Source organism: Saccostrea cucullata, unplaced genomic scaffold, assembly GCF_032062105.1.
Source record: "Saccostrea cucullata isolate Sc308-1 unplaced genomic scaffold, CSIRO_AGI_Scuc_v1 ctg118, whole genome shotgun sequence".
Lineage (NCBI taxonomy): Eukaryota > Metazoa > Mollusca > Bivalvia > Ostreida > Ostreidae > Saccostrea > Saccostrea cuccullata.
The window spans coordinates 282,605-296,622 of NW_026938921.1; the positions used below are offsets into that span (position 1 = coordinate 282,605).

At 34.8% G+C, this 14,018-nt stretch overlaps 3 protein-coding genes across 3 annotated transcripts; all 3 read left to right on the top strand.

The window, feature by feature from the left end:
* Positions 1 to 3,744: 3,744 nt before the first annotated feature.
* Positions 3,745 to 7,083, top strand: LOC134251818 (uncharacterized). Its single transcript, XM_062734236.1, has 2 exons — positions 3,745 to 3,974; positions 4,056 to 7,083. Exons 1-2 carry the CDS (start codon positions 3,745 to 3,747, stop codon positions 7,081 to 7,083), a joined length of 3,258 nt encoding a protein of 1,085 aa, XP_062590220.1.
* Positions 7,084 to 7,390: 307 nt separating this feature from the next.
* Positions 7,391 to 8,392, top strand: LOC134251819 (uncharacterized). The gene has a single exon (XM_062734238.1). It carries the CDS (start codon positions 7,391 to 7,393, stop codon positions 8,390 to 8,392), a length of 1,002 nt encoding a protein of 333 aa, XP_062590222.1.
* A 24-nt stretch (positions 8,393 to 8,416) lies between these two features.
* On the top strand, positions 8,417 to 9,115 carry LOC134251820 (uncharacterized). The gene has a single exon (XM_062734239.1). It carries the CDS (start codon positions 8,417 to 8,419, stop codon positions 9,113 to 9,115), a length of 699 nt encoding a protein of 232 aa, XP_062590223.1.
* The last annotated feature ends 4,903 nt before the right edge of the window (positions 9,116 to 14,018 follow it).

Sequence of the window (14,018 nt, forward strand, 5' to 3'; positions counted from 1 at the left end):
ATCCATATTGAATGACTTATCAAGGAAAATAGCTACAAAAGACGATATTAAGAAACTAGAATGAAATGCACAAAATCAATGAAAGGCTAACTGCCACCGAGTCGGAGGTGATAATGCTAATTACGGAGAAGACAAAAGAGGCGAGCTAAAGTACGGTTAGGGAAACATTGGCGTGTTATACGGGATAATGAACAATTCCCCTTGAATTTATAATTTACTTATTTTCATGCACGGACTATTTTTTTTTTTTGGAGGGGGGGGGGGGGGTATCAAGCTTGATTATATTTTGCTCCCCATTTTTAATTATGTGTAGGTTATATTATTTGTTTGTTTTTTTTCACTTTATAGTTTCCATTGCTTTCCGATAAAATTCTAAAATAGTTCAACAAATATGATATATCTATCTATATTGTAGAAGAATTAGATAAAGAAATGAACAAGTTTACATTGCATCAAATTTCAATATTTTATCTATTGCATCGGAGCATGATTTACAAACAACATGTTTTTTTTCTGCTTAGCAAGGATATGAATTTCCTCAAAATTTTATCCATCACAAACCTGTAAATTCTTAGATTCACTCTTAGATTTTTGGAATTCTGAAACTTTTGTATTTTTATAGCGCAAGAAGAACCCTTAGTTTTGAAATGTACGATCAAAAATAAAACATAGTAAGAGGGTTTGAAATTGTTCAAAAAAGGTCAATCAGGAAAACATAGTAAAAGAAGCCGTACATTAGTATTTCAGTGGCATATAATATTTTCGGACGGAAGGAACAGTTTACAGGATGACTTGCGTGAAGAAAAACCATCATTCCGGGATTGCAGTGCAGTAGAAAATGAATTTCGTAACGTGACTTTACCGTATTTCCGTAAATAAAATCGTTATTACGCGTACAGAGGTTGGAGGATTGCAGGATATGAGACAGGCATTGTTAAAAATATGAAACCTGAACATTTTTGCACATATTTATGACTGGTTTAAGCGACATAAGAAATGTATTGAGTTAAACGGTGACTATATTGAGAAAAGTTACTTCTACTAGTATTATGCTTTTGACGTCGGGTAACGTCAAGAATTTTCAGTTTAGTGCTCTAAGTAGGAGTGTGTGTGTTTTTTAATCTGATAAAAATATAAATATTTGTGCTTTGTTCTTGTTGAAAACTGGCATGTTAATAAAATGAAACATGACTTTAATGAAAATAATAGTTTCATATATTTTATCAATGTTTGTCAGTAATTATCAATATTGTCCACGAACTTAACGGACAACCCTCGTACTGGGTGAGCATCCTGGATTTTTAATATATCTATTCTCATTCTTCATTACTGAGTAACAATTGGTTGCATCAAACCTCAGTTTCAAATTGTATACGTGCACATGTTTTGTCCTTGTTGAAGTATATAATGGCAGCAAAAAATCGCCATTTTTTACAAACTAGATATATAAAGGTCATATTAAGAGGTCAAATGTCAAAACAAATATAATGACTCTATCTTTTAATTTCTTGTATTTTAAAACGTAAAAATATCTTAAGGGGGGACCTATGTCATTCTACGTCAAAGCAGCGTTATGTGACGTCACAATTGCGACGTTTGTTTTTTCCCGCTGACTTTCGCAACTGTGATTATAGGCATAACATTGTTATTAATCAATAACGTACACAGTTTATAAAAAGAATTTTTTTTTCATCATTTATGACAGTTTTATTTGATTTATGGAGTTTGTTAATATTAGAATTCTCTTCCTATGGTTGATAGTTCATAGAAATTTCAGTTGTAAAGAAATACCTCCATGATATGCTGACATAAAAGTGCAAAAAATATCAGATAAAATTTAGCAAAGAAAGCGGCTTAAATCAGGGAAATATGTTTAATTTTATGTTTACCATTTATTGTATTTTCTGGATAAAACTGAGAAAAAAATAAGATGAAAATTTGAAATGTACCTATATTTACTTATTGATTTATAGTATTTATAGATTTTATTGTATAAACTAATTCCTAGGTTCTATTAGGTGTTGGTTGTTGACGGGAAAATAGGAGGGGGGGGGGGTCAGAATGATTAGAATGAAGAAGAGAAAAGAGTTTATCGGTTTAATTTATTTCTAATCAAAACAAAATACTCGTTTTTGGCAAAAAAGTTTTATATTCAGAAGTTTGTAAGTGCTTACTTACTCTTTTTTAGTGCAGAAAGGTCAATATTTATGATAGAATAGTACGTAAATTAAAGAAAACGTCATATTTCTCGTTTATTTTGTCATAAAGGTATATTTTTTTCTTTGTTAAAATTAAGACAGGAGTTGTTTCTTTCAAAAATTATGAATTACTACATTTTCACACAAAGACTTTTTAAGATATTACCTGTTATGCATGTCGGAATTGTGAAAAATTCGACAAGAAAAACGGGGTGATACTTACATTGTGCTCCTTTATAATTTTTCATGCGAGATGAATGACAATGAATTTGCCTTCATTTTAAAGATACAAGTCATATAAATTAAATACTTGTTGATTTCGAATGTGATTTGACATTTTTAATTCTTTTTAGCGCATATTTAAATTAGAACAATAATGTCTGAAAATAATCTATTTTTAGAATTTCACACTGTTTTTGCACGTGCTCCTGTGTAAAAATAAGCATATAAAGGTATTGTTTTTAATACCTAAAAATTAAGAGCAAGTGGTCAGGAAGGAAATGTCGAAGTTTTGAAAATTTCACACAAAGACTTTTCGGACATAGGTCCCCCCCTTAAACCGCTGGTTTGATTTTCCTCATTTTGACACAATTTCATCGAGGTTCAGGGCTAAGATCAAAATGTAGAAAATAAAAGGAGTATGCAGTGTTCTGCATTTTTACAGTTTTGAAAAAAAGAAGAATGAGCATAATGACCAATTAGTGGTGTCTGTATTATTTAAGAGAGAGAAAACATCTGGGTCTAGAATATCTTGGCAAAGAAAACTTTATACTCTACAACAGATATTGTCTTTATCTTCAATTGACATATCACAAAAAACTTTCAGAAATAAATTAGAGGAGCATTGGAGTAACAAAATCGGTGACAATTAAAACAACATTTCTAAATCAGATTCTGGAAAATTAACCTTTTTATAGTGATATAATTAATTTAAATTAATATATATTATAAACAAAACAATTACCATTGAACAAATGAAAGGGCAACCCTTACAACTAAGAATTAGTGCTCATACACTACGTATTGAAATGGGGAGATGTTCAAAGTAATCTATTCCTAAAAAAAAATGAAAAACATTTTGTACTTTATTGCCCAAGTTATGATCAATGTTGATTACACTGTGGCTATATAGTTATTGTCCAAAGTTACATGAAGGAAAATCCTGTTATTGACATTATCAACCCCTGAGTATTAAAATTGCTAGAAAGTATGTAACATTCTGAAAAAGTGCTTTGATATAAATGAGAAAACCTCCAAAAAAACCTGATATGCTTACTTGGATATTTTTTCTTTACGTATTTCATTTGTTGTACTCATGACTATATCGCAATGTATGATGGCGATGTCAATGGATGGTGTCACGGATTATCCGCGGGTTTATGTAACGTACGTTAACGTTATTGTTACGTCACAATACTGTACGCTTTGTTTCTATAGTTAATAACAGAGTCTAAAATAAACCACTATACGATCAAGACGCATTTCTATTCTTTCCACAACAATTTTGGTGCCGTGATCGACGGAATGTTTACATAATATACGCACAATGGAAGGAAGACTGAAAGCCATACGGGCCGGTAACAGATCAGCGGTAACGAAACTTTTCGGACGATTTTTGGACTTGAAAGAAAATACAGCCAGTGAAGTAACGGAGGAAGTCGAAATAAATAGAAGGTCTCTAACGCAAAAAAGACAAATTCTTCAAGAACTAAATGAACGAATATTAGACGCCTTATCTGAAGAGGATATAGAAGAAGAAATCACAAACACAGATGAGTATATGTACGAATTAGATTGCAAAATTAAGAAAACAGAAAAATTTACAGAAAAGGTTTCATGTAAAACTTTGAACGCCAGTGCTGAGTGTTTTGTACCCGCCTTAGAAATTCATGATAGTAACGTAAACACAACAGCTGCAATTAATTCAAGTGAAACGGCTTGTGAGAATATTCTAAACAATTTTCCTGCCACTGATCTCGATGAACAAAGTAACCACGATTGGCAGAAAAATGTTTTGTCATTACCATCCAACCACGCTACGAATAATCATAGATTACCGAAGCTAAATCTTCCAGATTTTGACGGGGATATATTACAATGGAATACGTTTTGGGATTCATTTGAATCAACAATTCACCGCAACCAAACTTTAACACCAATTCAAAAGTTCTCGTATCTCAATTCTCAATTACGCGACGCAGCAGCACAAACCATTGCAGGATTTACTCTCACAAACGTAAATTATGAAACCGCCATAGACCTGCTCAAGGAACGGTTTGGTCAACCGCAAAAAATTATCAATGCTCACGTGAGAGCACTTATGGAACTGCATGCCCCGATAAACGACGCCATCAGTTTAAGAAATTATGGAGACTGCTTGGAATCTCATGTCAGGAGTTTAGAGTGTCTAGGACAAAAACAAGAGATGTACGGAGCTTTACTTATTCCAGTCATAATGAACAAGCTACCAGCTGAAATCAGGAAAAACATTGCACGTGAGTACGATGGTGACAACATTTCACTACACAATCTTCGTAAAGCTATCAGCAAAGAAGTCAAAATCCTTGAATCAGGCCAGATTGAAAACAGCGATGGATTCCACGCAACAGCAATGTTTCTTACCGGAGCCTCAAAGAAACAACGCCATGTTCATAATGGACACAACCAGAAAACAAGAGAGTCAACTCCTTATGTCGAAACAACAGAGATAAAGAGCCGCCCATGCATTTATTGTTGCACAGAGAATCACTTTCCAGGGGACTGTAATAAAGTTACAGAAGTAAGTACAAGATTCGATATCTTAAAACGGAAGAAATTATGTTTCAACTGCTTAGGAAACCACCGCGCCGCAGATTGTAAATCCCGCAACAGATGTGAAAAGTGCCAGAAGAAACACCTCACAAGTATATGCGACATGAAACTAACGAGGGACAAAGACGAGCCCACCAGATCAACAAGTGTCAACATTGTAGAAACGAGCAAGAAGGCAGAAACTACAGTACTGAACGTTGAACATCGACCTACAAATGTTTTACTGAAAACAGCTATCGCCCCGGTGAGTCATGAAAATCAGACAACCGATGCTAATATCTTATTTGACGAAGGATCACAAAGATCGTTCATAACAGAAAAACTCACCAATGAGTTAGAAATCACTCGAAGGAAATCCGAAGCAATTAAACTATCTACTTTTGGGGAAAATGGAAGTGTCCAGTATCTAGATAGTGCAACTATCAATTTGATAACCGACTCAGGAGAATTGATTGCTATCAATGTTCTGATAGTACCATCTATAACCAGCCCTCTCACCAGCTACCACTCTTCTGAAGTAAAAAGACTGCCTTACCTTCAAGGACTCAAATTAGCACATCCGGTTTCAGTTGACAGCGAATTTGTGATTTCCCTTTTAATTGGAGCAGATTTTTACTGGAGAATTGTAGAAAATCAAGTCATTCGAGGATCGGGACCAACTGCTGTGAAGTCAAAGATTGGATTTCTACTTTCAGGGCCAACTTCTCAATCATCTTGTACAAACAGTGCCAGGGATCACATCTACAACGTAATAGCTATGCATACATCAGTAGAACAAGCACTGGAAAGCTTCTGGAAATTAGAGAACATTGGAATCACGGATACACCAGATAAGAACGAGTCCAATGATAAAGTCAAGATGTACCAAGATAAATGCATCGAGTTTCGAGACGACAAATACTACGCCAAGTTGCCATGGAAAGATGACCATTCTGAGCTACCGTCGAATTATGGAATTGCACTGAAAAGAACCCAAAGTACTATCAACAGACTAAGTAGCAACCCAGAACTTTTGAAGAAATACAGTGCGATAATTGAAGAACAAGAACGAAAGGGATTTATAGAAAAGGTTCCAGAAGATACAAAAACGTCTTCTGTGGTACATTATATTCCACACCACTATGTCAAAAAAGATTCCAGCACCACACCTATCAGAATAGTGTATGACTGTAGCTGCCGCGAATCACGTGACAAGCCGAGTCTCAATGACTGTTTGGAATCAACGCCACCCATCTTAAATGATTTGACATCAATTCTGACAAGATTTCGATTACACGAATTTGCTGTAACCACTGATATTGAAAACGTTGGTTTGCATGAAAATGACCGAGATGCAACGAGATTCCTTTGGTTAAAGGACCCAAATGATGTCAACAGTTCATTAGTGCCTTACCGTTTCAAGGCAGTGCTCTTTGGAGCCACTTGCTCTCCATTTATTTTAAACGCAGCAATTCTGAAGCATCTACAAAGCAACAACTCTACAAGTGCAGATATTCTGAGGAGAGATCTCTATGTGGACAACGTGATATCCAGTTTTGCAAAGGAAACTGATGCTATTGAGTACTTTCGGGAATCAAGAAAGATCATGATGGATGCAGGAATGAAACTTAGATCATGGGCATCGAACAGTAAGCTACTTCACACAGAAGCCATGAATCATGGATTACACGACTCGGACAAAGTAATAAAATTACTAGGATTACGCTGGGACCCAATGAACGACAAACTGTCATTTGTGAAACGAGAAATACCAAACCTTGAGACCGTTACAAAGAGATTGATACTACAATACTCATCACAAATATACGACCCATTTGGTATCCTGAGTCCAGTAACAGTGAGAGCCAAGCTATTGTTACAGTTACTTTGGAAACAAAAGTATGAATGGGACAGCCCAGTACCAGACGAAATTTGTAAGACTTGGAATTCTCTTGCAAATGATCTGAACATCGCATCATCAGTTCAATTTCCGAGGAGATGGATGGTGAAACAACACTACACATCTTTGCAGATGCTAGTACCAAGTCTTATGGAGCCGCTGCTTATATCTGCAATAGAAGCGAATCAAAATTAGTCATGGCCAAAAATAGAATCGCACCACTTAAATCACTCACACTTCCTCAATTAGAATTGATGGCAGCCCTAATCGCCGCAAGATTAGGAAATCATCTGCAAAACTCATTACCTGAAATGAATATTGTCTACTGGTCAGACAGCCAAATCGTGTTGCACTGGTTGTCTAGCAAAAAACTGTTGAAGAAATTTGTTTCAAACAGAATATTTGAAATTCGCGAATTATGTAGTGATTCACATGGAAATACTGTCCAACACATGACAACCCTGCTGATCTGCTGACCCGAGGACTTGACGCAACTTCATTCATGAACAGTACATTATGGAAATATGGACCGTCATGGATTTGCAACGGAGAGACATGGCCATGTTGGAGCCCACAACCGACCTCGGTACATTCGGTATTGGAAACAGAAGATGAATGCACGACAACGTCAAACGACCTTACTACTAACCCTGAAAATATTCTGAACATCGTAGACGTATCAAGATTCAGCGAGTACAAAAAACTACTACATGTAGTTGCATTTGTATTGCGATTTGTGAAAAATTGCCGACTTCCCACATCCGACAGAGAATTCAACAGTTTAACATCCGAAGAGCTGAACAGAGCCGAAAAGAACTTGATAAAAGGATGTCAAAAGAACGCATTTTCCAATGAAATTATGAAAATGAATTCCAATGGAGCCAAGCCATCTCGTATTAGACAGCTTCGTCTATTTCTTGATACGGATGGATGCATACGTTGTAGAGGTAGGATTTGCTATGCCGAAATAGACAATGAGACAAAGAACCCTTATTTACTACCAAAGAAGGACGCGTTAACACACTTGATCATCAGAGATGCTCATCAGCGGAGTGGCCATTCCAGCACGAATGCAACAGTGTCATACATCCGACAAAAGTTTTGGATACCAGCCATCAGACAAGCTGTAAAATTTGTCACGCGGAATTGTGTGATTTGCAAAATTGTACATGGAAAACACTATTCCTCACCAGAGCTGCCGCCTTTACCCTATTTTCGTACGGAGGAATCAGCGCCATTTACGAGTACAGGCGTAGACTTCACAGGAGCTTTATTCATCAAGGAACGGAACCGAAGAGAATCTAAAGCTTATATTTTCCTATTTACGTGTGCTAATACAAGAGCTGTTCATCTAGAGACAGTCAGTGATTTATCCGAACAATCATTTTTACGGGCGTTCCGTAGATTTGCAAGCCGAAGATCCGTACCTAAGCTAATCATCTCAGATAATGCGCCAACTTTCAAGTCTGCAGCGAATTACCTGAAGCAACTGTTTGAATCTTAAACTCTTAAAGAGGAACTTGCAGATATGGGAGTTAACTGGAAATTCATTCCGAGGGCAGCTCCATGGTATGGAGGCTTTTGGGAGCGACTCATCGGAATTACCAAAACAACACTGAAGAAAATAATCGGCCGTTCATACATCGATTTAGAAACTCTACAAACTGTAGTAACAGAGGTTGAGGCGATAGTTAATGACCGTCCGTTAACATACGTTTCATCGAACCTGGAGGATCCAGAGCCACTAACGCCATCACATCTACTGTACGGAAGAAGACTGACGTCCTTGCCATATCCGACAGAGGACCAAGAGAATTCAAGCGATTGTCACCCATTGACTTGCCGTCGTCTAAACCAACGTCTGGATAATCAGAGTACTATCTTAAATCACTTTTGGATCCGCTGGAAGAGAGAATATTTAACATCACTCAGAGAGTACCATACAGCAAATGGAAGCAGGTCGCAGAAAATTAAAGTCGGTGATATTGTCCAAATCCATGAGGAGAAACCTCGGATCATGTGGAAACTAGCTGTCGTGGAGGAACTCATACAGGGGAGAGACGGATTCGTTAGAGCTGCCACTTTACGGACCAAAAATGGACTTACCAACAGACCAATTGTGAAACTATATCCAATCGAAGTGAATGAGAACGAACTTAAAATACTATCTTCTGATCGAGTGTCAAAAACAAAAGCCAAAGAAAGAATCCGTGAATGGACCTCTTAATTGAGTGATTATGAACTTGTATTTATTTTGAATTTCAATGAACTGTTAATTTGATTTGAACTTTTTAATATTGTAGTATAATTCATTTTGGTGCCCGGAGTGTCACGGATTATCCGCGGGTTTATGTAACGTACGTTAACGTTATTGTTACGTCACAATACTGTACGTTATGTTTCTATAGTTAATAACAGAGTCTAAAATAAACCACTATACGATCAAGACGCATTTCTATTCTTTCCACAACAGATGGATTAAATTGAATTAGAATTAATTTTAAATTAAACATACGTATTAGGTATCGGCATTACTTTTCACATGGCTTGAAATTAAATTCCATGAGGATAATTTAATTTCTACATAATTTTTTTTAAAAGCCTTAAGAGGGTACCTTTGTCGTTCTAATTCATAGCAGCTTTATTTGACGTTACCATAGTGACGATTCTTTTATACCTGTTGACTTTTGCATTTATATGTTTGCAAATATAATATAGACCCAACACGTACACGAGTTTCAAAGAGAATTTTATATATTCTTTATTACAGTTTTATTGGATTTATAGAGTTTGTTAACGTTAAAATTCTATTTCTTTTGTTGATACCTCAAAGCAATTTAACGAGTCCCGATCTAGTTGAAAATTACGAAAACGGAATGAAAAAAAGTTTTAATTCTTGGAAATATATTTGTATGTTTTATGCTAAGAAAAATTAGAATGTAATTTTTTTTACCTTGCACTGTCAAGATATGGATCATTTTTCGTGTTTTTATATAAACAATTACATACTAAAACTCTCCAATAAACAAGGAAATTGACAAATTTAAAAAAAAATAAATGAGGAAATACTTTGTTTTTCACACTTATCATAATTTTTTTTTATTCTTCTTATAAAAAAAATGAAAAGAAAATTTGAGGTAGCCTTTATTACAGTGAAAAGGGGGCATGTCAAAACACAAAATTTGGATTTATTTTATCCAATTAGGTATTTTATAAGTCGCGATGGGTTTACATAACATCAACAAACGATTGCAATACTATATTAGTTTCTACAAAATAAATAATTTTTACATTATAAAATAATTTTCTCGACATGCTTTATTATACCCCCCCGCTTGAAAAGCGGGAGGGTATATAGTAATCGTTAATTCCGTCCGTCTGTATAGCTGTCCGTCCGTCCGTCTGTCCGTCCGTCCGTCTGTTACGCTTTGGGGTACCTATCTCTTATCCGCAACTCCTCTCATACCACTGAATGAAATTTGATGAAACTTTCACAGAATCTTTATTACATATTGCCATTGTGCACCTCCTATTTTACTTTTAGATCCGACACATATTTTGGGTTTCCCGGCCACAGCAAAACATGGACTTTGCCATTATACATGTTACTATATGGAGGCGGGGGGTATCATTTAGTGATCTCATTGCTCACAGTACCTCTAGTTTTCCTCTTAACACACAACGTTGTTTTACGTGGAAAAAAGGCCCCGCCCGTAGAGGGAGGGAGGGACGAAAGGGGGGGGGGTGTTGAGGTGACAAAATTACGATTTTTATTAATATCATGTAATATATAGAAAACTAAAAGATTTTGGGTGTTGCATTTAAATGATTCATAGACTAATTTTTTTTTAAAACTGAAGATAACCCATGCATTTTTAAGTCCTCAATAAAAAGAGTGTATAAACACTTCAACATGTTCAAGAAGAAAGACTAAAATCGTTTACCTTTGGTTGCAGTGTTTGTTTTTTTTAAACTCACAAATTGAAATTAATAAAAAGGATAAAATTAATGAATCTGTACCAAAAAATTGATCCCTCAAAATTAATTATGTTCCAAAGTTGTGTATTAATTTAAACAAATATATTTTTTAAATGTAAATAACAGAAATGCCAGCTTTCAACATGCACAGTTTGTACTAGTAGAGCTACCAGGTAAACAAGATCGGCGTAATATTTTAGCGCAATTTGACGTCATTTTAATTGTGACGTTATTGTGTTCAATTGTGACGGCAGTCAAGGGTATTGTGACGTGCCTGAGTCGACGCTGCGTTAAAACGTATGCGCTGATCAAGTAGATCGGGCCTCGTTAAGTTGTGGAAAAATGCCCCGATAAAATTTAAAATGATAAGTTTAATTCAACAAAGAAAGCGGCTTCATTAGGAAATTATGTATAATTTTATGATTAACTTTTTTTTTTCGATAAAGCTAAGATAAATTAAAAAAGAATTCTTGTACTTATATATGCTTATTGTTTAGTATATTAGTATTGTAAAACCATACCTAAGTTTTAATGGGGGTGTTTACAGAATGCTTGGAATAGAAAAAAAAACTAAATCAGTGTAAATTGTTACAAATAAAAGCATGCATAATATAGAATACTTGTTTTCCGCAAAATAGTTTTTTATCCAGATGTTTATCAGTTCTGCCATACCTTTGTCTTTTTGCAGAAAGGTCAATATTTATGAAACAAGAGTACAAAAACTAATGAAAACTAGATATTTCTTATTTATTTTATCATATAAAGGTACATACTTTTTCTTAAAATAAGTAAATAATTTATTTCTTTAACATACGAGGGCTGTTCAATAAATAATTTTCTGAACTCTATGGCATAAAACACAGGTATCATATGACATAAAGCTTGACTTTCTCTCATGATTTAATCTTTAATGAATTGATATCAGTTGATGTGACCACTTTTCATCTCATATTTACACTGTGAGAAGCGAAAAAAAAAAACTTAAGGCTATTCGAGACACTGCATTAAAAATGAATCAGTAAACAAGAGTGAAATTAAACACTTCAATTCGGCTGCTGTAATACCTGATATGATTCCATAAAAATATTCACTGAAATTTGTGAAAATTCAAGCAACCAATGGTTGTTTTATAGACACATGAGGCATCAAAAATGGGTCCCTTCCTTGGCAACAAGGACTTAAATCAACCAATTTATGATGTTTGGTTGACTTATAAAAAGATAGCAAATTTAATGGGCATCAATTTGGGGGTAACTCACACTAATTCAAAGAAATGTTTGACATTAAAAAAGCTAAGTATTCAATGGTCACCTTATGTTTTGAAAAATGGGTGAAAACGACATCGTGTTTTAGAAAATCAGAAACTGTAGTTATGCACGTTTGTCTGAAATGCAAACAGATATTGAAACCTGAATCCATTGCTTTATTACCCTCAAAACATACAACATCAGATGCTCTTGACAAAAACAGCAAAGGTCTGGAAAAAAGCAAAGAATTACAAGGGGAAAAAGAGTTTTATGTGCCATTTCCTGAAATATCTGTGGTCTTGTTGTTCAAATTCCTTTCGGGAAGAAGTTTATTTCTGGAGGAGTTTAGAAAGCATTTTTTGCAAAAAAAAAAAAAAAAAAAAAAAAAAAAATGAACGGTTTTTAAGAAGAAGGAACTGGAAGCAGGAATCCACTACATTAAATTTCTTCATGACAACGTCCAAACCCACACGTCAGATAGAAGAAACAAAACCAGGAAATTATAGGTCCTGCCATATACGAAGGGTCATATTCAAACATGAGTTCTAAAACCAATCAGAAATTTGATGAAAATGTTATGGACATGTGTTTTAATTCAAAGAGAATATTTAAGTTTAATTAATTAGAAAAAAAATATTGAAAAGCGTCTTTTGATTCTTTCCGAGCACCCAGGACATTATTTATTGCACAGCCCTCGTAATATGAGTAACAACATTTTCACACAAAACTTTTTTAAATATTACATATTACTTACATAGTGCTCCATTATAATTTTTCACTCAAGATGAATTATTATGAATTTGTCTTCATTTTAAAGATACAGTATTGAAATAATTTCAATACATGTTAATTTTGAATTATATTTAACCTTTTCGAGTCTTTTAAGCATTTTTTTTTGTAAATATATTGTCTACAAATAATCATTTTTGGCATTTTACACTGTTTTTGAACTTGCTGCCGTGTTAAAAAATGAACATTTCACACGAAGACTTTTCGGGCATAGGTCCCCTTGATTAAGAGGAGGGGGCGCTGTGTCGTTCTACGTCAGAGCAACGCTCTTTTACTTTACAAGGATGTAAAGCGGCGTTTCTTGCTTATCTGTTGATTTTTTGCAGATATGATAAACTGTTGAATTTCAAGGCCCTTTGATCAGGGTTCTGGTACAAGGACAGGTCTTCAATGATTATAGTCAAAATGACATAACTATCTGAAAATCTTCTCCTCTGCTCCTTGGTAATAAACCAATGAATCCTGTACATAGTTAAAGTTATGATTAGGAAAGAAGCAATCTTCCAAAATTATGAATTCCATGGCCTATCGGTCAAGGGGTAACGGGAGGTGTGAGTTCCACTTAACATACCCCCCCCCCCCCCCCAAGTATATTAAAAATGAATTAATATTTTGAAATCTGCTCTTTGGTATTAATCAACCAATTTAGATGAGCAAAGAAGCCTTTTCCAAAATTGTGAAATATGTGGCGCCGGTGTAATGTTGAATATTGACCCCAGTTGAAAATTGACCCGGGGTGATTTTTCAACTTTGAATATTGAACCAGGGGTGTTTTTTTCTCCGTCGAAAATTGATACCAAAAGTCGTTGAATTTATACCCGAGGTCATTTTTCAACAGCTTAATATTTTGTTTTCTTATTATCCTCGATGACCTCAACAAGTTGAAAATAGACCCTATTGAATATTGACCCCTTCTCAGAGTTCGAACATTTTTTTGAACTTAGAAGCTGTTTTACGGGATTTATCAGTATCTCTATATTTATATTTCGGTTTCAATTTTTTTCCTTTTTCAAGAAAAATAGAAATATACCTATCATCCCGTGTATATATGTACATTTTGATCAGTACACGATTTCAGTTATCTTCAAGCATGACAACTTTATTTTTTGACAATGC

What these genes read in the sequence shown, in the direction of transcription:
- LOC134251818 (XM_062734236.1), top strand. Translation starts at nt 3,745, where the DNA reads ATGGAAGGAAGACTGAAAGCCATACGGGCCGGTAACAGATCAGCGGTA. An exon ending in GAAATCACAAACACAGATGA is followed by an intron (nt 3,975 to 4,055) that starts GTATATGTACGA and finishes TTTGAACGCCAG; the next exon opens with TGCTGAGTGTTTTGTACCCG.
- LOC134251819 (XM_062734238.1), top strand. Translation starts at nt 7,391, where the DNA reads ATGAACAGTACATTATGGAAATATGGACCGTCATGGATTTGCAACGGA.
- LOC134251820 (XM_062734239.1), top strand. Translation starts at nt 8,417, where the DNA reads ATGGGAGTTAACTGGAAATTCATTCCGAGGGCAGCTCCATGGTATGGA.